Here is a 25,669-nt window from a genome sequence, read left to right as displayed (position 1 = left end):
TTCCAGTGATGAGGATCTGAAGGAATGTGTATGATTGGTTGAGTCATTAGTCGTGTGATGAACAGCATGTTGGGTGTTGTAATGTGCTTGGGGTTCAGCCGGTGTGACAGAATGCTTAAGCATTTTTGTGCATTTTTCCCCATGTGTAGAACAGTTTTGTTCATTGAACCAAATGTGAATGTTGAATTTTACCTCTTCACTGCTCCATGTCTGACCACTACTCATTTTCAAAACCACTCTGCTCTCTCATGTGGTGTTAAGGAGTGTACCTGGTGACATCATGACCTGTGTTTGATCTGTTTGTTGCCTTTGGTCCATGTTGTGTTCCTGTGGCAATTCAAGCTTGTATGGAACCATGGACGAACCCCTGCTTCTGCCCCCAACCTGTGCACTAATTGTAATATTTATTAAGATGTTTGGAAAGACAAATAAATAATCATTAACTTATACAAATATCAACATATATACAAAAATAAGAATACCAAATAGAAGAAATAAAGAGAAATAGAAACAAATTGGGCGTTAATACAAATAAAAAGATAATTGAATTATTACCCTTATTACACTATAATAAATATAAAATTGTGTCATGGAGGAGGCAGACAGTTACAACAACTCCCGCCTGTTTATTGCTCATGTTAGGTTTTTCTACTCTTTCTGTTAGTTTCTTACAATGGTTATTTTACTTACTTTACTTAGTTATTATCTTTTCCTTCATGTTAGTTTTATCTTGTTCAGATGGCAGTTTTTTATTTATTAGAACTTTGTTGAGCAGTATGGAGAACAATTGGGCCCCTCACCTACACACACATGCAGCTACTGATCAGTTTAAAGTTTCCAAGGAACTATGCAGACCATTCAGAGGGTGCAGAGCTGGAATTAAAAGGAAACCAATGCAGAGACAATATAAACCATTTATTCCCTCTGTAATAATGGGAAACATGAGATCTCTTGGAAATAAAATGGGCAAACTGAATATGTGGCTGTGTGCTGATATCCCAGACTAGAGTGTTTCCATCCCTGGTTTTCATACAGTGAGGGGAGACAGAGACGTGAATCTGAGTGGCAGGAACAAAGGAGAAGTTGCCCTCATGGTGAACAACAGTGTAATCCCAGATGTATTATTGTATAGGAACGCCATTGTTGCCCAAACAATGAACTGTTAGCGGTTAGCCTATGTCTATATTATCTACCAAGGGACTTCACAATCGCAATTGTTGTTATTGTTTACATTCCACCAGCAGCCAAAGCAGATGTCATACTCCTATACGTCATGAGACCCGGTGCCCAAGCTCTTTCATTAGCATCTCAGGAAACTTTAATCATGTTTCACTCTCCACCTCACTTCCAAGGACCACCAGTTTGTTAACTGTACAACCAGGGAGAACAAAGTACTGGATCTTCTGTATGCTAAGATTGAAGATGCATACAGTTAATCTGCCCTATCTCCATTGTGTGGATCTGATCACAACCTGGTTTTACTGTCACCCACATACTGGCCTGTGATTCTAAGGCAGTGATGGTGAGGAGGATAAGGAGGTGGTCACTTGAGACAGAGGAGGCTCTGTAGTTCCTGTCTGACATGACAGGCCGGGGATTGTTTTGTGAATCAGCTGGTGAGGACATTAACAAAATGACAGGAAGTAGGAAAATAGGAAGTAACAGGCTTTCAGAATAAAGGACAGAGATCAACAAAGGAGCTGTGACCGAGGTGAGACTGAGGGCAGAGAAGCCTACAGAAGGAAACTGGACGGAAGCAATGCAAAGGAGAGGTGGGCAGTAAAGACCAGATTGGACAGAGCCAATGAGCTGAATGTGTTCTTTCACAGATTCAACACAACACCCAACCCCACAACCAACAGAGGCATCTCCCCTGCTTCCTCACCACCTCCACTCCCCTTTCTCTCCTACACCCCCCCGCCCCACCACCACCACCACCTCACATCCATTATCCGTGGACTCACAACAATCACACATAGATGTGACAGCCAGCCAGGTGAAGAGACAGCTGGAGAAGCTGAAACCAGGCAAATCTGCAGGACCTGATGGAATCAGCCCACGGGTTCTGAAGGTTTGTGTCACCCAGCTGTGTGGCACTTCTTCAATCTGAACCTTAAACAGGAGAGGGTGCCAGGGCTGTGGAAATTGTCCTGTCTGGTTCCTGTTTCGAAGAATCAACTACCTCCTCCTTGAACAACCTCAGACTGGTTGTCCTCACATCACATGTTAGAGGAACCAACTGCTCCTTGATGTCTCTCAGACCAAAAAGATGGTGGTGGACTTCAGGAGGAAAGGCACCACAACCAGGCCAGTTGCCCTCAGGGGTCAGGATGTTAAGCAGGTAGACACATGCAAATACCTGGGTGTCATCCTTGAACAAAATGGACTGGAAGGCCAAAAGTGATCCAAACCTTCAGCAACAGACTTATTCAGCTCCACAGTAGCAAGGAGTGGTGCAGGAGATCGTTTCTTCCAATGGCAATTTCACTGCACAACTCCTCTCCACTGTGTCGGGATATCATTATCATTATTGTACACTGAACCACTACTGGCACACTGAGCATCAGATGATCATTCAAAGTAACATTATGCATTGCCAACAAATTTATTAATATATGTATATGGTATTGTTTACAATGCACAGCCACTTTAGCTACACTTTATTCTATTCTCACTGTGTAGCTTACAAAGTACTTATTCTTGGTTAACTTGGTCATTTATTATTCAGAGGATGCCTCTGTACATCTGTACATATATCTTTACACAGCATAATAGTTATGTGACTTACTGTACACTGACTTACTGTGCTTATTTCTGATCCCATTTTTTTTATTTTGTTGCATAATATCTACACAACTTACTAAACATTGCAGTTTTTTAACCTTATGTTTACTGTACCTATTATTATTGCAATATTACTGTATTTATTTTTATTGTAGATATTTTTATCAGTTACTTTTTATGTTGCCATTTTACTTACATAACATTTCTTTCTCTGTTGCACTGCTGTGACACTTGACCTTCCCTTTAAAATCAGTAAAGTGATTTATCTATTAATTACAAAAACACACAATAAAACCAAATTGCACAAGTCCTATATCACACAAACATGCAAACAGAATAACACTATAATACCCTAAAGAAGATAACCTGATTATTACACTATTTCACTTCAAAGATGCACCATACAAAATGATTGCAAATCCACCATCTAAAACCTGTAAAATCAGGGATCGGCCCAGCAACTATTCTTAATGCTCATGACAGCAAGGCCACTTTGGTGTTCCTGTGACATGGTGGACCTGAGGAGCTTCAGCTTTGAAAGGCTCCTCTCTGCTTCAGCAACGGTCACTGGAGAAGAGTACGGCAAATTCTTGAGAGCAGGCCACAAATTTGGATACATTTCTGGGACCGCCTTTTCGTGTGCAAATATCAGTAGCTCAGTCAGGGTAATGGTCTTCGATAGTAAGTCAGGCAAATTCTTCTGTTCCTGTTTAAGCTCTCTGACATTTAAGTCTAGTTCAGTGTCATACTAAGTCTGGGTGTTCTTTATAGTTCAGTGTCATACTAAGTCTGGGTGTTCTTTATAGTTCAATGCCATACTAACTCTGAGTGATCTTTATAGTTCAGTTTCATACTAAGTCTGGGTGATCTTTATAGTTCGGTGCCATACTAAAGCTGAGAGACTTTGGAAGGTTAACAGTACTCCAAACTTCTCTCCCACATTTTCCAATGAAAAAAAATATTTACGGAAGGACTGAGGTTGCAGAATCAACAACAACATTGGAAAATGTCACTTCCAGCTTCTTCGGGGTATCATCAAATAATAAGGAACACTGAATAACCCATATGAAAGTACTGAGATTGCACAATAGCAGTGAAACATGTCAGCAGCTCTCTCCGGTTTATCCTCCCAGCCTCCATAAGTGCCATAATATAATATTTAACAATTGATTCCCATATCTTATGCCAGTTTGTTTCATGTTTTCATGCAGGTTTGGTTTTCTGTCCTGTTATCGTGTGAAGTCAGTAAATATTTTGCATGTTTCCAGACTGTCAGTCCTGAGCTGAATTAATTTTCATATCACTAGGTTATCAAAGTTAGGTGGTGGCTCACTAGACAGAGTTCCATCCTCAGCAGCAGGATTTGGAGGGAAGGCTGCTACAGTCATTTCTAACATAAAGTACAGGGGCACTATTTTATATGTATTATTATTTATAGTGCTGGAAAATTAAAACTGTGCAAAAAGGGAAATTTATTCAAAAACACCTGAAGAATCCTGCTGGGGAGAGGTGGAAGCATATGGGCCTTCAGTCCTCATCCTCATCCTCAGGTTCAGACAACATTTGTGAAGGCACCTGTGTGGCTGAGGAGGTAGATGGCTCCTCATCCTGGCTAGTGCCAGAGGGTGCTCCAAAATATTTCAGTATTACAGTGCCCCTGAATTTGCATTGAAATACAGTATATGAGTCAGATACCCAAAATATATAATTAAAATATAATTCTACATGTCATTATGCACAATTAATCAAACATTCAGAAAAAGAACTAAATGAATCATAGAACATGCTTGGCTAGGCATGTAACGTGTGGTGGTCTGAGTGCCGCAGGGCGAGGGGCAGGATGCACAGACTCTCTTCGACATGGACGAACATTTAATTGAAACATAAAGACAACGGCACTCACATGTGTTACAAACAATGAACGCAACACGGTTACCACTGAACAAACACGCTTACATTTAACAACGACAAGAAAAACATTTAACGTTCACACATTACACCAACAATAACTGACAACACTGCACACAACGAGTTTAAATACACAAAGACTAACACAATACAGGTGTGCAGGTGTGCAGGTGTGGCTACAAACATGACCCTCCTACTGCACGTGGCTGGCCAAACCATGTGCCTCGCGGGAGACGAGCGTTCCGTGACAAGGCATAAAACACCCCAAAAGAATAATATATCATGATATCACAAGATACAAATTATCAGCAGAATATACACATATTTTAAGTAATCGTAAAGCATTGGAAATTCCTCATACTGAGCTCAGGACATACTGCACTTGGGACATCTAATTCAATCACATCTTTATGACATCACCTCAGTTAACAGGAACAAAAGTGAAACACTCAGCAATATGATAGGTAGGTTGTAATAATTCTGATGCAAGCTACACACGTTATCTTGATGAAAATGTGTGAAATTTTATCTGATTTTAAGTAAGCTAATTGGACAGAAAATAGAATATTGTCACCTTATGTGTAATAGCATTCGAACAAGGTTAACTGACCCACACTTTGACATGATGACATCATTGACATGATGTGCAAATGTCACCATTCCAATGTTTTTTTGTGTGGTCGCTTGTGCCATTCCTGACAAAATTCTTGCCCATGTTGCCCACACTTCAATCTTTCTCTGCTGTGGTCATACATCAAATGAACTGCACCAGAGTTCATGTCTAAAATATGGCTATATGTTATATAGCTACATATATATGGCTATAATGTTAATATAATGACTTTTCTTTTATTCATGTTTAGTGGTTGGGTCAAGCCATTTATCAAACAATTGTTTTTGCCCTTTTTAAAATCATAATGACAACAGAAACTACACAAATGACCCAGGGTAAGTAAGCTTATGAGCACAACTGTATATACACTGCCTGGCCAAAAAAAGGTCATCACCTGGGTTTAACTAAGCAAATAGGTAAGAGCCTCCCATTGGATAATTACTGCATGGGTGATTATGTTTCAGCTGGCAACAAGTTATTTAACCCTAACTGAAGCAGTGAGTAGCTTCTCATTTGTTAAACAATCATGTCGAAAGACACATCCTGTGGTTGTGGAAAATATGTTAATCTGTGAAAGTAAGAGCATTTCCACATGCACAATTCGAAGGGAACTCAATGGATTGGGACTAAACAGCTGTGCAGCCTTAAGAAAACTACTAGGCAGTAAGGCTAACTGGCAAAAACGGCTTCAATTTGCTAGGGAGCATAAAGATTGGACTCTGGAGCAATGGAGGAAGGTCATGTGGTCCGATGAGTCCAGATTTACCCTGTTCCAGAGTGATGGGCACATCAGGGTCAGAAGAGAGGCAGCTGAAGTGATGCACCCATCATGTCTAGTGCCTACTGTACAAGCTTGTGGGGGCAGTGCTATGATCTGGGGTTGCTGCAGTTGGTCAGGTCTACAAATAAGAAAGAATGAGGTCAGCTGACTACCTGAATATACTGAACGACCAGGTTATTCCATCAATGGATTTTTTCTTCCCTGATGGCACGAGCATATTCCAAGATGACAATGCCAGGATTCATCAAGCTCAAATTGTGAAAGAGTGGTTCAGGGCACATGAGACATCATTTTCACACTTGGATTGGCCACCACAGAGTCCAGACCTGAACTCCACTGAGAATCTTTGGGATGTGCTGGAGAAGACTTTGCGCAGTGGTCCAAATCTCCCATCATCAATACAAAATCTTCGGGGAAAATTAATAATTGTTGGGACATTGCAGAAAGTTGTGGAAATGATGTCACAGTGAATGCATGCTGTAATCAAAGCTAAAGGTGGTCCAACGAAATATTAGTGTGTGGCCTTTTTTTTGGCCAGGCAGTGTATATATATATATATATATATATATATATATATATATATATATATATATATATATATATATATATATATATATATATATATATATATATATATAGTTTTATATATTAAAACTCCAAATAGTTACAACATACAGTTTAGTATGTTAAACTTACTCTTCAACCCAAACTTCACAGTCTGTATGCTAAAGCAAAGATTTCAGGGGATGAGTACTTGCTATTATTTTTACTGAAAATAAAGCATTTTAAGCTAAAAAATGTATGTGTACTGTGACTAAACAATGCTCTGTAGTCTTTAATATGGAAAAATGTATTGCACACATCAGTGAACTAAGCACATTATTATGGGAAATGTAGCTTTGTGTCAAACATTTGTTCACCTGGCATGTCCAGGTATACCTATATAATATCTGGTTCTACTTTTTATTAGTGCCTCACATGGAAGGCAGACATAAGTGTAATCACCAAAACAACAGTAACAGAAATTTCTGGAAAATTAAGACATTTTTATTTTTTTAATTCACTATAATAACAATGTATATATGTATATAATGTATATAGGCTAGTAGACCGGTTATAATGCTGGTGACCTTGTTAGGGTTAGCTAAAGTAGGACATGTATAATGGCAATTACTTAATGGAAGTAATAATCTCTTTTGCATAGGTATGACAACCTATGTAAATCATATCACACCATTCTTTATGGTATGTGAGTGATACAAGAATATTTCCTAGCAAATCTTAGAGAGGTTGTCAATCATATTACCTAGCTATTCAAGCCCTTAATAATGTTGATCCAGCAGCTGTTTCTGAGTCATGATAGCATTGGGCGAGTTGAACCCACTGGCTACATTAGGTAGTGAAGTTGAGTGCAGGGTCAGTAAAATGAGAGGTTTAATGTAGAGTGAGCTAGACAAACAAAAGTGCAATGCAATACAATGAAATCAGGAGAACAGGCAAAGGTCATAAGTAGGCAGGCAGACAAAAACAAGGGCTGGGTGAAAACAGAAGACAAAAACCAGGCGAAAAAGAGATTATGGAAACAGGCAAGAAATAACAAATGGCTCAGAATATTCTAGCAAACACTAGCTGGGACTTTGCCATGAACAGGACAAACAATGGGATTTAAATACACTGAGAATAGTAGGAAAATTAACAATGGATGGAATCAATAGATGGGAATTAGAACAAACAAGATCGATGGGAGGATTATGAAGTCTCTCTGGAAACTGAAAATGGAATCTGTAGTGCTGGTGACAAGCATGACAGGAGGGGTGGATGACAACCACCACCTGGTGCATGGTAACCAGTGAATGTTGGGCACTTGAAAGCTAAGTGAATCTGAAATGAGGTCATGGTCTGAGATTTTCACATGTGAGAAATACCCTAAATATGTGATAAAGTGTTGCTAGGTTTGCAAAAGCTTTATTCATGTCATTGTCAATAAATAAAACCAAAACCTGACCAGCTGCGATTTCACTTTTAGTCTTCCAGATAATAAAGCTTAATGCTAGCTTGAAACCGGCATTTAATATTGCACAGAAAGACATTGTAGGTTTGTGGTTGGAAGTGTTGAATATATTTTGATTGGCTCTTGAAAATGTGCTACATGATACCATGGAAACGACACGTTTAGCCTAAGCAGAGCAATGGAATCAGTGGAAATAACACGTTAACAGCTTGTTTACCACTTTCTGTAGGTTTATGTGCATAGTTGGCCATGAGTGCACATCACCCACGACACGCATTAAAGCTCCATTACAGGAGGCAATAAGCTGTAATTGTAGCAAATGGGGAAAAAGGAAGTGAAGGAGAGATCTAGAGAGGTTGGCATAGAAAGAGATAGCAAGCTCAAAATAGCAAGCGTGATGTCATTACATGTAACTCTGATTAAGATGTTATTATATGTAACACTGATTAATATACCATGTAATTACATGTACCATTGATTAATGTCAGATGCAGATTTCTCCTACTCTTCATTTTATTGGAAATACCTGGTTGGTGTGTGCTCTGTGGAACTGAAAGTACTGGGTTGGTGTGTGCTCTGTGGAACTGACAGCTGCAATTGTCTGCAATGTGCTGTCCAGAATTGACTCACATAACCTGATTTCCGTGAAATAGCAGTGAGAACTTAAAGCCCTTATTCATTTTGATTTTTTAAATGGACAAATGAACACTGCATAGCTTAAAAAAGTAAAAGCTGCCATCTTGAAGCTAGAATTTTGGCTGTACTTTTTCTTCATTTTTCAGATAGCAGTGACATACAGTCTCAAAATCACATAAGCAAGTCTATTTGAGAATACTTAACAACTCTACACGGGGGCAGGTATGTGATGATTTTGGTATGCTGTTTGCACTATGTTATTTCATGGGAATAAGCTTACCTTACTTTTTAGCTACGTTTGCCTTGTAGCTACAATGCAAAAGTAAAAAGAAGCAATCAACTGCATTTGTGCTAAAGGTAAAATTATGTACATTTGATTTTTTTTGCTGAACCTTTCCTTTAAAGGGGCATGCAGATGAACTGTAAAAGGTATAGAACAAAAACCTTGTCTGTCTTGAGGTTTGGTGGACTTGGCTGGGGCCAACCCCAAATTTTCATACTAGAAAATTCCTAAGTTCTTCAGACATTTTTGATAAAGTTGGTTTGAATGACTGTTCCACATTTGATTTAGCAAACCTAAGAAACTTGACATAAATGATCCACATCAACCGCTGTTTGTACAAGAGCACATGTTTATAAAAAGGATGAATCAGTATATTTAACACTGAAAATGCCTTTAAAGGCTAGACAACCCACCCAATTTGTTCAGAAGCGTAATTCATAAATGTGCTGTCTAAGAGTAAAAAGAGTAACTTAATGAGTTTAGACACTGCATTTAGAGCAGAGTAAACAAAAACATCATTTAAAAAACATCAGTAGTGGAATTAAGAGCTGCTAAAGCCAAAGAGACTATGTCATGGCTAAAGCTCAAAAAACTTTAGCCATGACATGACTAAAGACACTTCGAGTCACTCAGAAGTTTATACTCCTGCAGAAATATAGGAGATATCATTTGAGATTAGATTTTAAAAAATTAGATTTAAAAGATATTTCATCAAATTAAAGTGAAATGAGGTCAAGGGAAAAACAGACAAGAGAATATGTCTAATATTAGCTGATTGCGTTGTATTGTGACAAACAATGTTTTCATGGAAATTTTTTAAATTTCTTCAAAATTAGATACCCTATATTAGTCAATATGATTTTTTTAAATTTAGAAAACACTGGACCACTCAAATTTTGTTTGTGCTTACAAGCGCTTTCTCACCTAGTCCTGTCTAGTCTAGATCAAGGTGAAATTGATACTTTTCGTTCAATGTTTATTTGATCCTATTTGACTTCACACATTATGAAAAACTTTGTTGAGGGGTTTGGGGAATGGAGCATAGATGCAAAAGTCTTTCACTCATTGGTCAGGAATAATTTTTTTGTTTTTCTTTTTTTCTGTTGTTGTTGTTTATCATTACTTTGATGAAGGTACTGTTCTGCTGTGTGTATAAATCCCCTCTCCCTCAGAATATCTCTAAATAATTTTAAAACATTGATTGTTTTGTAGGCTTTAAGCAGCGTTTTTATGTGTTCCTCCCACTACTTGGCAAACTACTTTAAAAAAAAAAAAAGTTCGCTATGCTAGTAGCCTTAACTATATTAAAGACACACAAAAAGAGATTTAGCAAACAGTGAACTACATCTAGCAATATCACAGGTTACGCTACATGGCAGAAAATATATTAAATACATTGAAGCTGCATCCATGATGTCACTTCATTTGTTCATTAACTTACAAATATTTAAAAGAAGCTGACAAATGAACAATTTGTTATCATAAACAATCCAATTTCGTTAACAGCTACTAACAGTTGTTAACAGTTATCTGTCATGTTTCCAACCACCCAACAGTTAAAATTATATTGAATACATTAAGAAAATGTAATAAATGCTACTCTTCTGAAAACCATTTTAGCTTTTAAATATAGGATATTTGGGAAATGTGACAGGTTATTTTAATTTTAAAATCTTTTAATTGTTCTGTTTATACAAGTTCTATATAAGGGTTTAGTTACAATGCATTGATCTGAATAACAAATCTGTGTTTTCCAATTATCAGTTATGCTTTTTATACAGAGATATTGCACCATATCTTTTGTGCTGATAGTGTAGCCTGTTCCTGTAAGTGCCTTTAAAATGGATCTAAAAAAAATTGCATAAATGTACATAAAACTCTAACATCCTGTAAAATGGTTTAAGCACATACTCAATTCATACTCACCTCATATTGGATCATAGCAGAATTTGCCTCAAGAATTAAACTGTCCTCCTGGCATGTGCAAAAGTAATAACACCCGAATACCTTTCTCTGCAGATGGAGATTTGGAGAATTGAGTGTGTGTGTCCCTTGTTAGCAACACTGTTTCTCGGAGTGGTGATCCTTGGCACTGGAGTAAGTACTTTTTATACACTGTAGAGTTCACTACTAAATACTGTGTCTTACTTTATATACACAACAGCAACTCTACAGGTCTCTCTCTCTCTCTTTCTGTTTCTGTTTCTCTTTCTGTATCTCTCTAGGCATTATTCTGCATTAGAACATTGGTGCCTGGTATTTCTACTGGCTTCCCTGAAAACCGTCGTCAATCTATGAGCAGACAGCCGTCCTTCACATACTCTGAGTGGACTGATGCCAAACAGGAGGATTTCTATGAACTGGATGCAGTTCCAGAAACACCTGTGTTTGAGTGCTTTATGGATATGAAGACAGAGAGTGACCCCACAACTCTCACAGTCAAGCCTGTGGGCCTACAGGAAAGGTGATGTTTTCTGACCACACTAAACTGACACTGAATTCCTCAGTAATTAAGTATGTATATGAATTTGAGAGCAGAACTCGTGTGTGTGTGTGTGTGTGTGTGTGTGTGTGTGTGTGTGTGTGTGTGTGTGTGTGTGAGAGAGAGAGAAAGAGAAAGAGAAAGAGAAAGAGAAAGAGAAAGAAAGATCACATAGAAGATATACTCATTAAAAATGCTAATTCATCTTCTGACTATTTTGGAAACATCTACAATTACTGTCCATTTTATTAGATACACCTCTTATAGATACATTTTTATAAGTATTGCATTGTAAACTGTAACCCAACTCATTTTCTGCAACATTACTCCAGTCATACTAGTCAGTTGTACCAGATTAAAACTATTTACTTCTATTGCTAAGGACATTAAAAAAAAAATCTTACAGATATTAAAGTGAATTTTATTCAACATGATTAATTTATATTAATTAAGGGTGCCAGTAATTCTGTTTAGACTGTCACCCAAAAATATTATCAGTCAAAATGAAAATTTATTTATGTAGCTCTTTTTACAACAGATGTCACAAAGCAGCTTTACAAATGTCCAAGTCCAAGCCCCCAGTGCCGCAGAGGGCAACAGTGGCAAGGAAAAACTCACAAAAGTATAAGGAAGAAACCTTGAGAGTAACCAAGACTCAAGGGCGGGGGGCTTTGAAAAATCATAGAAAAATAAATAACTAATAATAAAATGAAAAAATAACCAATTAATGTCTAGTCCAATTTTCTAGAGGTCCTAGTCTTGTCCCGATGGTGTCGACAGCTTTATAGGACTGCTTTATCGGAAAAGGCTCTGCCACCTGCGGTAAATTTTCTTATTCTTGCTAGTAGTAAAAAACCTGCACCTTTTGGTGTAAGCAGATGTGGCGGATCATAATGCACCAAGAGTTCTCTAAGGTACTGTGAGGCAAAACCATTCAGTGCTTTGTACGTTATTAGAAGTAGTCCCATGGTTAGAAACTGACAATTTAGGAAAGGCTAGAGGATGCACAACAGAGTTTCCCCAAAGCAGTTTCCACTGTTCCTTGCTGTCTTACACCATCAACTGCATCAAACTCCATTGCAGTTAAATGCTAACTAACTAACATGTTTTGTGACACTGATGAACACATGGATGCTCATTACATGGGTGAACTTTCATTATTCATGTGTTTATTGTTGAAAATGTCAGTTTATGAGTTCATATTTTAAAATGCCCATAATAATTCAACACCAAACATTATATAGATAGATAGATAGATAGATAGATAGATAGATAGATAGATAGATAGATAGATATAAAATCTATTATAGAACGTTTGCAATAGATTTGTGTATATGTATATATATATATATATATATATATATATATAATTTGATCATTAATATATATATATATATATATATATATATAGCAAAAGTTCTATAATTTGATTAGAGAAATATCATTTGATTGAATGTCTGTGAGCCCTTGTGCTGCACCTCATTTCTGTGCTGCGAGGGTGTCTGTATTTTTACACGTCCTTTCCAGTTTTTCCTCTCGAGTCTGTTTCTCTCCTGAGGATTCCCTTAGCCATTCAAGTTCCTCGCCATTTTCTGGTTTTGTTTGGGAAGTTTTAGTTTGGTTTTCCCAGTGCATTGGGGTTGCGATTTCTTCCCATGGCGTCCTTTGTTCTCACTTTTTCCACGCTCGGCGTGGTGTTTAGTTTTTTCCTTTTGTTTACCTGATCCAAGATCTAACTGTTCTGCACATGGGTCCACTATTGTTGGAGCGTGGTTGCTCACCCAGTAGGCTGTTGGTATCATCACCTAGCTGACCTGGGTAGAACAGGTAAAAGTAGCTCTGACAATCAGGTGGTGACTGTTGGTCGACATGAGCAAGCCCTGCAATGGATCACTTCCCAGTTGCAGGCCCTGAGAGACCTCATGATATTAGCACCAGTGCCTTCAGCTGCCCCTACTCAGGAGGTGGCTATGGCAGCGGCAGAGCCAGTCCATGTCCAGCTCTGCTGGTGAGGCAGTGTAGGGGGTTCCTCCTTCAATGCTCACTCGCTTTCGAGCAGCAGCCCTCTTGGCTCCCCACTGAGTGAGCTAAGGTGGCATACATAATCTCCCTTATGACCGGGTGGGCTCTGGCATGGGCCACCCTGGTCTGGGAGCACCAAACAGATGTATGTTCCACTGTGGTGGTGTTCACTGATGCCCTCAAATGGACTTTTCACCATCCAGTCACTGGAGAGGAGATGGCTATTTGTCTTCTTAATGCACCTCAGGGGAAAATAGTGGTGGCTGATTACACGGCCCAGAGTGGATGGAACCCAACAGTGCTGATTGCCGCTCTGCAGCGACGAGCTGAAAGATGAACTGGTCCACCGATATACTTCCACCTCTCTCGATGACCTGATCAATCTGGTGTTGCGAATCGCATACGGGAGAGGCACAGAGCATGGGGACCAGAGATCAGTGGAAGCTGTCACGGAGCTCTGTGTACCCTTAGTCCTGTTCATGTGCCTGACAAGCGGGGGGAGTCCGGACCCCAGCCAATGCAGATCGGACACACCCCCCTTTCCCGAAGTGAGCATGACGTGCGGATGTGGGAGGGGAGGTGTCTGTACTGCAGAAGCTCAGGTAATCTCCACCTAGCTTGTCCTGAGCTCCAGGGGAAAAGACAACATCAGTCAGGGGAGGGAGGACCTCTGATTGGCTCAACTAGTCCTCCGCGAGCTCAAGGGTTGTACCACAATTGCTTGGGGAATGTTTGAAAAATGTCTCCAGGCATTCGTGGACTCGGGAGGTGGCGGGCAAGTTTCTTGATGCTGGGTTAGCCCACAAGTTAGCCCTGCCGCTGGTCCCACTGGACGAACCCTTACCCAATGCCACCATTGATGGTCGGTCCCTTGAGCCAGGGGTTGTTGGCCATCAGACTGGTCCAATCATGTTGCAAGTCAGCCCATACACTGAACAGATTGCATTGTATATTATCCATGCTTCCGACTTACAACTGATTTTGGGGTACTCCTGGCTTCAGTAACAGTGGACTGGCTGACCCGGTCAATGCTGTCTTGGGGTTTGTCATGTCGGAGCTCCTGTTTGCAGCTACCCAAGGCTTGGTCTGGGTCCAGTCATGGTTCTGGCAGTCTGGACTGGTCTCGAGTCCCCCAGGAATACTGGGACCTCAGGGAAGCATTTAGCAAACAGAAGGCCCAACTATTGCCTCCCCACCAGCCATATGACATGGCCATAAACCTCCTCCTGGGCTCCAGTCTCCCTAGAGGCTGCCTGTTCTCCCTTTTGGGGCCGAACATCAGGCAATGGATGAGTATATACAAGAGTCCTTGGCCCTAGGGTTCATCTGGCCATCTACTTCCCTGGCTGGTGCGGGGTTCTTCTTTGTTGGGAAGAAAGATTGTGGGCTATGCCCCTGTATAGACTACCAGGGCCTTAACAAAATAAGCATCAAGGACCGCTATCCATTGCCCCTCATGACATCAGCATTCAAGACAGTGCAGCAGGCCTCCATTTTTACTAAACTGAACCTGCACATAGCCTACAACTTAGTGAGAATCCAGGAGGGAGACGAGTGGAAGACGGCGTTCATCACCCCCTCTGGGCACTATGAATACCTCGTCATGCCGTTTGGGCTGATGAACGCACCCACTGTCTTCCAACGGTACATCAATGAGGTCTTAAGGGAAGCCCTTAATAGGTACGTGTTCATCTACTTAGATGACATATTGATTTACAGCCAAACAGCAGATGAACATGTTACCCATGTTGGGTGGGTTCTCCAGCTCCTACTCGAGAACCACCTCTTCGTCAAGCTGGAGAAGTCCATGTTCCATGCATAAACTATCTCCTCCTTTTTGGGATTTATCATCTCCTACAACACGTTATGTATGGACCCGGCCAAGGTATGGGCTGTGGAGAGCTGGCCTAAACCCGCCTTGGTGCATCTGGTCCAATGCTTCCTGGGCTTCCTGAACTTCTACCGCAGGTTCGTGAAGAACTTTAGCACGGTTGCAGCCTCACTGACCACATTGACCAGGAAAGCGTCTGGTCGGTTCTGCTGGTCCACCGAAGCCCAGCAGGCGTTCGAAGAACTAAAGCACCATCTAATCACAGCTCCTATTCTTCGGCTCCCTGATGCAGAGCTTCTATTTATCATTGAGGTGGATGCATCTGAGGTGGGTGTTGGTGCAGTTCTGTCCCAGTGATCAGGAGAGGACAAAAAACTGCATCCCTGTGCCTACTTCTCTTGGCATCTGTCCCCAGCAGAACGGAACTACGATGTGGGCGACCGCAAATTACTGGCGGTCAAGCTTGCACTCCAAGTGGAGACACTGTCTGGAGGGGGCAAAACACCCCTTCCTGGTCTGAACAAACCACAAACACTTGGCCTACATACAACAAGGCAAGCGACTTAATCCGTGCCAGTGCAGATGGGGACTGTTCTTTGCCTGGTTTGATTTTACCTCATTATACCGGCCGGGCACTAAGAACATTAAACCTGATGTCCTCTCCCACCAGTTCGAATCCTCACTGCCTTCTGCTCTGACCTCAACCGTTATCCCAAGGGCCCACGTCATGGCACCAATCCAGTGGGGGTTGAGAAGGCAGCACGTCAGGCTCTCATGGCTGAACCAGACCCGGTGGAGGCCCACCAGGACGGCTGTATGTTCCTAAGGTGGTTAGAGCTCAGGTCCTCGAATGGGGACATGCATCCCCCTTTTCAGGGCACCCAGGAGTCACACGGGCAATTTTGGTGGCCATGCATGGAACCCGACATCCGAGCGTTTGTGAACTCCTGTTGCATCTGCACTCAGTGCAAGGACCACAAGACTAGGCCTGCTGGTCTGTTGCACCCACTGACTGTCCCTGCACCCTTGGTCTCATCTGTTGCTTGATTTTATCACGGGGCTGCCCCCATCAAGGGGCAACACTGTGATTTTGGTGGCTGTCGACAGGTTCTCCAAGGCTGGCCACCTTATTGCACTGCAAAAACTGCCATCTGTGAAAGAGACAGCTCAACTATTACTTACACAAGTTGTCCATCTTCATGGGCTGCCTAGCGACATCATGTCAGACTGTTGGCCTCAATTCACTAGCCGGTTCTGGTGGGCCTTTTGTCAGTTGTTGCCAGCTTGTCCTCTGGCTTCCATCCCCAATCCAACGGCCAGACTGAAAGGGCTAACCAGGACTTGGAGTGCACCCTCCGCTGTCTGGCCTCTTTCTGTCCATCCACTTTGTCTGAGAACCTTTTATGGGTGGAGTTTGTTATTGGCCAAGGACCTGCCTTTGCGTGGTTATACCTGCAAACTTGCCCCTCTCTACATCGGGCCATTCAAGGTTCTTCGCGGCATAAACCCTGTTTTTATCACCTTGCCCTTCCCCCATCATTGCGTGTCCACCCTACTTTCCACGTATCTCGCCTTAGGCCCGTATTGTGTTTGGTGGGCCCCTCCAACCTGCCGGGTCCACGCATCGTGGACGGTGCACCGGTATACATGGTCAAGCATCTCTTGGATGTCCGATGGGTTCGTGGTGAAGTTCAGTATTTGGTGGACTGGGAGGGATACGGGCCGGAGGAGCGCTCCTGGGTCCCCTCCCATCATATTATGGACCGTGAACTCATTTGGGGTTTTTGGCGGGATCGTGCAGCTGACCTTTGGACGTCAGGAGCTGCCCCTTCCAGGGGGGGTGGTATTGTAAGGGTTGGCACCAGGCTGATGGCCTCTCCGGCCACCAGAGGGAGGCCTCAAGTCAACCACACCACTAATAAGGCTTAACACCCAACAGCTGGGCTAGACCTTTTATAAGCCCAGTGACCCCGTCATTCAGTGCTGGGTCTGTGCCAAGGTTCTGAGCCAAGCTCCTAGCCGGTAACTTCAAGTATTGAGGTCTGAGCCCTCATGCTACACCTCACTTCTTGTCCCCTCTCCAGTTTTCCCTCTCAAGTCTGTCTCTCTCCCGAGGATTCCCTTAGCCATTCAAGTTCCTCCCCGTTTTCTGGTTTTGTTTGGGAAGTTTTACTTTGGTTTTCCCCAGTGAATCGGGGTTGCCATTTCTTTCTCATGGCGTCCTTTGTTCTCCCTTTTTCCATGTTTGGCATGGGGTTTAGTTTTTTCCTTTTGGTTTACCTGATCCAAGATCTAACTGTTCTGCACATGGGCCTACCATTGTTAGTGTGGTTGCTCACTAACATTAGTGTCATTATCTAGCTGACGTGGGTTTGAGCCCACTTTACAAATTTCACATCAAATCACTGTTCTATTTAGTACATACACCAGGCACTAATCTATATGAGCCGAACTGTACTTTGACTACAATCTCTCTTCAGTCAACCTCTTCTTAAAACCAAGAGAAGTATAATCTGATAATGATTACAAGATGAATTTTTCTCTCAGAAAAAAAATCTGCAGACAGAGTTATCTGCTTCTTTCCAGTACAGCTTAAAACTCAGCAGGCTGATGGCAAACTCAGGAACTTTTCTGCTTTTTACACACTCTGAATATACTGAAGTCACAGGGTAATTAACTTAATAGTTTTAGAGAAGGAGATTGCTTTACTTATTCTTTCTCCTCTCCTCTTTGTAATTTTGTCAGGTTTCTGCTGCTCTACGTTGTATCAGTTCAATGCCAATTCTAAATGTATTATTACTGTACTGTTACCATCCACTGTAGTAGAAACACCCACCTTGCAAATGCAAGGCCACTTGAGTATCTATACTCCATTTACAGGGTATATCTCTTAAAAACAATGTTCAAACGTCTGTCAAGTAATCCAAAGAACACAGATGATCACAATAAACAAAACATATGTATGCCGTAATATGTATGTAGAAACACTGGCTGATGAAGGATGTTTGTCTAAAATGGGAAATATCCTGTTTCTTTATCAATTTTGCTTTGTGTATCTTGTAATTTTTTTATTTTTACTACCATTACATCTGTGTATGTTTGGATACACACACACACATGCACACTGGGGTTTAGATATATGTTATGCGGCTCCTTTATGACTGTTGTCTGGATTTTGTCACCACAGGAGGGGCTCAAACGTGTCTCTGACTCTGGATATGTGCACACCTGGCACCACAGAGCCTTATGGTGCACTGCTGTCTCCTCGAGAGCAGAGCACACAGGAGTACCTTGAGAGGGCATCTAATATTCTTTCACCTGCACAGCTGCACACACGGGCTTTAAATGATGCTGCACTACAAGCTGAGTTCTATGTAAGTCTTATTTGTTATATTTTAAAAGAAGCGCGCACACACAAAATAAAGACAATTGGGTAAAATGTGTGCACTACCTTGATAATGTCAGCAAAACAGCTGTTTTGTAGGATCATGAGTTGAACTCTAGTAGATGATGGGTTTGATATTTTCTTTTATATGTCTCTGGGCACTGAGAACTTTTCGTGTGTAAAAATAGATGCATTGTTCTAAAAACAACATAAATATACTATATCTGGGAAAGCATGGGTTTTTTCGCTAAAAAATATACAAATTTTTCTTAGAGCTATTTGAATACTTACATTCAAGTCAAGTAAAACTTGTCAACCTAACTGAGTCAAGACCAATATAATGTGCCTTTGGTGTCCCCAGCATGGCCATCTAAAATTGTCTCCACAGTATATGAAATTTTCAACTTTTAATTTTAATAAAGATATTATGAATTTATAGGAATTTATCTGATGTGGCAGTGATGGTTTTGACCAGGTGTTGCCTGGTTGACTCTTTTATGTGGTTAATAACACAACTTATATAATTCACCACATTAATTCTATATATACAACCCATGCAGTTATTTCCAAGGACTGTTGCTAGGCTATACTGAAGAATCAGGTACTCATGGTGATCAGAGTGCATGCTGACTGCATTCTTCCATTTGTCCCCCTCCCTCATGGGTATCAAATTATAGGTACTGTATAGATTGAGTTTGGTGAAGTAGCTGCTTTTGAGCCGCAGGGTCCAGAAGCAGGGAGTGGGGGTAATTTAAGCCCCTATAAGCCCCACCAGGAGGGCATTTAAGTCCCTATCATCTCTGCAGGGAAAGAGATGACTGTCTTTCATCTTAAGGGAAAAAAACACTTGCTGTGGCTGAAGAGGTGGAGGAGAAGATGCAGTCCTGAGCTGGGGCCTCCTGTATATATTGTTCCACGAAAGGGGATAGACCAGGCACCTAGGAGGGCACGTGCTTTCAACTATCTTAATAGCATAATCCATTATAGTGTGCGATGGCAAATGTGTGGTTTTGATAGAGGAGAAGACATCAGCCAAGAGATTGGAATAGGCATCCAGGCACTCGATGGAGGTGGACCACGGGTAAAACCAGAAACCCGAGGTAATGACAATGGTAATGACAAAAGGAACCAACAGAGTATCTGTATATAGGAACAGGAAATGAGGGGGTTATGTAACTGTAGCCAGGGAAAACCTAAGGTGACAGGATGTGTGGGGGAGTAAGTGAGAAGGAATGACAGGGGCTGGTTGTGTAGGAAGCTGTGTAAGCCTAGCACAGGAGTCTGTGATATGTCCTTTCCTCACAGGACCCCCTCCAGAGCCCACTACAATGATGTGAGGCATTGGCAGTGCCTCCACTCCAAGGTTTCTGGCCACCCTGTGGTCCATGAAGCTCCCTATTGCTCCAGAGTCCACTAGGGCTGGGATGAGGAGAGTGCAAGCATTGTTTGTAATATTCCCCTTTAAAGTAATAATTGATTTGGCACAGTGAATGCTACTCAGTTGCTCATCAGTGGTGAGGTGGCAGAGATAGCAGGACATTCGAATGTGATCATTCACAATACATACACAGCCTGTTCATTCCCCCCACAATACATAAACAGTCAGTTCTGGAACCCCACTCCTCTGCTAAGGAGGTGGGCACTGCCCAGCTACATGGGCTCAGCTGGTCGTTCCCATGCTGGTGTGGACAATGCTGTGGCAGCAGCTGCAGAATAATGCATGACCTCCAGAGGTAGTCATAATGGATGGTGTGGTCCACACATTCATTCAGGAACCTTGCCTCCTCGCAACATGCCAGCTCAGCTTGGAGGTCCTTTCTCAGTCCCTGTATGAACATGTCTATAAGGGTCTCTTCATTCATTTATTGCGTAGCAGCTGCCACCATATGGAACTCCAGGGAATACTGGGCAGCTCTGCTTGAATTACTGGGCAGCTCTGCTTGATTCAGGGCTTGACCACAAGCAAAACCTCAATGAGCTAGTGGACGATGTTGGGGTAGCTGTGCCTCAGTGGGGAGTCGGAGGTCACCAGTGCAGTGCCTTAAGCCTTGGCTCTCCCAGTGAGCCAATTGACAATGAATGCCATCAACAGTGCTCCAGCATAACTGGCTGATATCCCCAAAAAATTCACATTGAATCAGGAAGCTTTTAGAATCTTCAAGGTCACCATCATAAAACGTCCAGGGGTGGGGCTACTGTCTACAGGAGTTGGGCTCACAGAGAGAGTAGCCTCAAAGACATTCTAAGATTGTTGCAGCTGGTGCAGTTCTAATTGCTCTTCTGCAAGTTCCTGTGGCTGGTGATGACCTATTGTGGACCCTTGCAAGCTAAGCACCTCTTATGAACACAGCTCATTCACTGCACTCCTTTCATTAGGCTGTACATTCCATGACATCTTGGGTATGTGGGTCAGAGAACCAGGCACAAGTGCCAGGAACTTCAAGGTTTATTAACAAACCAAATGTAGGCTAGAAAGCAACTAAGATAAATAAGGTAAACACAAATTGTGTGGCTAATGTGAGAAGCATCTGGAAAGGAGACCTGCGGGAATAAATAGCATTGGAGATACGAGGGACAGGTGATGGTTATAATGTTCATAGGTAGTTGATTGATGGATGTGTGGGGGCTGGGTGCTCCCACATGACAAACACTTTTGCATTTATTGCAAGAATTGCACTGTTTTTTAATGCTAGTGCTGTTTCTTTTATTTTGTATGTCTTATTACATGAGGCTCACTTAAACATAGTTTTGTTTAGTTTCATAATGAGATAAATTCAAACATGCACTGAAAAGTTATGTAGATGGATGATGGATAAAATTACAATATGCAAACTGGCAATAGAAAAGTTTTCCCTTAAAACCCTAGTAGACTTGAGTATTTAAAGAAAGTGTAGATTCAAGTTTTTGTGTATCTTGACAGCTGTATTAAAGAGTAGTAACAATGGTTTTGTTTGAGGTGGTGTTGAAATCCTAATTTTATTTATTTACCAGGTGTTGAGTGCCAAGACCACATACGCATCATCTGCCTTATTCTCAGCTGCCACCACTTTTTGCTTTTTTTGCTTTTGTTTTTTGTTTTTTTAAATGAAAACCTGAAGGAAGCGACTGCATGGTAGAAAAAAGCAGCCAAATTAAAAAGATGGTGTGGCACCTTTTTTAAAAACAAACAAAAAATAGACTATCCTCCTATGGAGGCCTCTTTGTAAATTGAAGATGGAGACCTGGACAGAATAAAACATTTGTTTTTGCTTTATCCCTGAAAAGAGAGAGAGAGAGAGAGAGAGTTAGAGAAGACACAAACATGCCAGGTTTATTAAATGTACTGGTAAATTTCTAATCGGAGTAATATTCTTTCTGTTATTCTTGCTTGAATAGGAAACACCAATGAACTTTGTTGACCCAAAGGAATATAACATACCAGGTGTGGTGAGGAAGAATCGTTACAAAACCATCCTGCCAAGTGAGTATGCATAAGAGTGTATGATATAAACCTTTGATGTACATATTTAAAACCATAAATAGTGCTGAATGTAGGCAACCAGGAATTTTGGGACAGGAGCTGAATATGAGACTCCTTCCAAGATGGCTGATATCCAGAGAGGTGTTTGCTAGGTGATAAGCCTTCTTTTAAAAATCGTCTGGGAACACACACATCCTCTGTTGGCCTGTTCAATTTTGGGTGTCTCATTCTGGCTTTTTCTGACTTTCTTGTCAACATCCCAAGAAAAGTGAGCATCTAAGTAGGTAGATGGAACTATATGGTAGCTCAGGGTCATGGATGTGACAACGTAACTGCTTGAGTGTTCTTGAAACTTGGTCTGTGTAAAGTAGTGACCTGAAACCCAGAAAAAAAGACATTGTTCACCTCACTTAGAAGATAGGCATTGGGCTCTAATGATAAATTCCTGCAGTTGATGTAGCCAATGAAAGCATAGAAATAGCTCTCCAGATAATGTATCCACACTTCCAGGGCTATCTTGATGGCAAGGAGCTTCTGGTTGCTGATGCTATAATTCCAGTCTACTGGCGTATGTATTCTATATGCTGGAATAAGCTTTGGTGGTAATCCTTGCTTCTGCAACAGGACAGTCTCAATCCCCAACTCAATTACAAATGTCTTAGAATAGGCCAACACCAAAGCACATGCAAAGTGATGTTTGAGATCTGTAGTCAGAGACCAGGAGACATGCCTACGTCTTCAAAAACATATACTAAGAAGATTCTTGCGCTTGAAATGGTCAATGCATCAAAAGCCTCATCAAACTGTCTCTCATGAGAGACAAGACCCTCTAGGTTCACCAGATAGATGAGAAACAACAGTAGTCAAAACAGGGTCACAGTCCACAATCTTTCTCCACCATGAAGAAAAGTCCATCAGACGCTGTAGACAAGGAAGGGTTATATAATCCCATACATTATAGGACCTTCTTGATGTATTCTCCACAGCAGCATTCTTTTTACCAGCATGGGCTAAACTGGAAGTATAGTGGTATAGCTCAACAGGACAGTCCCAGGATCAGTCTGGTGATAATTCCATGGTGGCTTTCTTACTAAATGCCTCCTCTGTGCTCCCAAAAAATATGTTCCATGCCCTGGGGGGCAAGATATTTTATGGAGGTGGATTTGCACTGGTCATCCTTGTACTCAGATGACCAAGCTACAGACTCTGTAAGGTGCCAGAAAATACAAGAGTCATGCTTCCTAAAATAACAGGGTACTGTGATGACAAAATTCTAACTTACTATATCCATTTGCGTAACACCAGCATGATGTTTTAGCCATTGTTTTGTTCCTGAATCTTCCTTGAGCGAAAAGAAAATTCATCCATAGCCTGAATCAATAGGGGTTGTTGTAGGAATTTGTACTGGAATTTCCAGACCTTGCACCATGCACTTAATACTGAAGCTTCCTGAAGCCACAGAGTCAGTTCAGAGGTTAAGGTACTTGACTTGTACTTGAGTTGGGTTGCTGGGTCAAGTCCCACTGCTGCCTACTGTTAGGCCTATGAGCAATGCCCTTAACCCCCAATTGCTCAAAATGTACTCAGTCACAATTGTAAGCTGCTTTGGATAAAAGTGTTCAGGTAAATGAAAGATGTAATTAGATTGGTAATGATAAATAAGTCATAAATAAATAAGTCAACAGTCCATATACAATAGATCTGCCAGTGGTCAGCATGCAGCTCCAGCAGATTTATCTACCAGAATAACTAAAATCAAATGGCTGGATCAGATTTTCAGAAAACTCTTTGACTTTGTGTCTTTATATACAGGACATTACTCAAAAGCTTGAGTAAAAAAGTCTTTAGCGAGCATTAAAAAAAATTGAAAGTATGTCTGGGTCCTGAATTAGAAACTCTTACAAATTTTACAAAATTTTACTAATAGTCAAAATGCATGGTTTCTCTTCGTATACAGTAGGCAGGTGTTGTAGTAAACATTGAGTTCACTCATATATTGTGGGGCCAGACCATTTAGTTCTGTATATATCAACAAAAAGCAATTCAAAATTCTTTTTTAGAATTGATCACATGTTTTCAATAGGATTGAGATTTGGGAAGTTTCCCGGCCTTGAACCCAAAATTTCAATGTCTCCAAATTGCTCCTGGATCGCTGGGAAAAGTTGTTCTTAGAGGATGTTTTGATATCATTCCTTATTCATAGCAGTGTTCTTAGGCAAAATTTTGAGCAAACTCACTCCCTTGGACGAGAAGCAACCCCACATATGAATGCTCCCAGGTTACCTCATGGGAGCACTCACCTTTTCTTCTCAGGACAACCATTTGTCCAAATGTCCCAAATTGGGGTTTCATCTGAGAAAATAACTTTACCCCAGTCTTCTGCAGTCCAATCCCTATACTTCCTGCAGAATGTCAGTCTGTCCTTGATGTTTTTCTTGGAGAGAAGTGGTGTCTTCGCTGCCCTTCTTGACACCAAGCCATTCTCCAAAAGCCTTCGCCTCAATGTGTGTGCAGATGCACTCACATCTGCCTTCTGCCATTCCTGAGCAAGCTGTGCACTGGTGTTGACTCACTCCCATAGCTGCATCCTCTTTAAGACATGGTCCTGGCGCTTGCTTGACTTTCTTGGGTGCCCTGAAGCCTTCTTCACTGCAATTGAACCTTCAAGTTCTTGGGCGCTATCTTAAAAGCAGCAATGTCCTTGCCTCTGAATCCCTTTTGATGCAATGCAAAGATGACATGTGTTTCCTTGGAGGTAACCATGGTTAACAGAAGAAAACTTCAAGTATCACCACCATTTTAAAGCAACCAGTCTGATCTTCTAATCAGAATGACAGAGAGATATCAGCTGCCTTGTCCTCGTTAAAACACTTTCTCCTGAGCTAACAAGAAGATCACTGAAATGATGTTAGCAGGCCATTTTGTGGCAGGGCTAAAATACAGGGGATGGAATGCAGTAATTTTTGTGATTTAAGTTTATTTTCATGGCAAGGAATGACTTTGCAATTAATTGCAATTCATCTTATCACTCTTCACAATCTAGAGTTAATGCAAGTTGCCACCATAAAAACTGAAGCAGCAAACATAATTTGTGCTAGTCTCAAAACCTTTGGCCACGACTACTTGCTAAACCAACTGGGATCTGGCTGGCCCCAACTGCTGTTGGTGAAGTTCTACAAAGCTAATCAGTCATCACTTCTTCCATAATAGTCTGGTGCAGCTCTGCCAGAAAACATGACTTATACAAAATACAGAGCATCATCAGGTCTGCAGATTCAGTCTTCATGATTATCAATGCTGACCCCTCACAATCTGAACATCACCAATTCTAACTCTTTCCAGACTACATGATATATGAACACTGATGCATTTAGTATTTACTAATCCTCACATTATTTTTTAAAAATGTATATATATGTATATGCGTGAGTGTATGCAATGAAGATTATAATAGATGTTTGTGTGATATTACT

The 25,669-nt window shown here is 41.3% G+C and overlaps 1 protein-coding gene across 3 annotated transcripts in view; it reads left to right on the top strand.

Annotated features, from left to right (window-relative positions):
- The window catches only part of ptpn5 (protein tyrosine phosphatase non-receptor type 5), an 88,229-nt gene that overhangs the window by 42,894 nt on the left and 19,666 nt on the right, over positions 1–25,669 (top strand). For 2 of the 3 annotated variants that reach the window (XR_003410665.2, XM_027010494.2), the window contains exons 4-7: positions 11,036–11,113; positions 11,242–11,480; positions 18,539–18,725; positions 22,112–22,196. Coding sequence is in view for 2 of the 3 variants with exons in the window: in XM_027010494.2 (XP_026866295.2) it covers positions 11,036–11,113; positions 11,242–11,480; positions 18,539–18,725; positions 22,112–22,196 (589 nt within the window). In the remaining variant the exon portion in view is untranslated. Of the gene's footprint in view, positions 1–8,879; positions 8,956–11,035; positions 11,114–11,241; positions 11,481–18,538; positions 18,726–22,111; positions 22,197–25,669 lie in introns of all 3 variants that reach the window. The other variant, XM_027010495.2, reaches the window with a different exon arrangement.

This window comes from Electrophorus electricus, chromosome 21, assembly GCF_013358815.1.
Source record: "Electrophorus electricus isolate fEleEle1 chromosome 21, fEleEle1.pri, whole genome shotgun sequence".
NCBI lineage: Eukaryota > Metazoa > Chordata > Actinopteri > Gymnotiformes > Gymnotidae > Electrophorus > Electrophorus electricus.
This window is presented reverse-complemented; position numbering and strand designations above follow the sequence as displayed.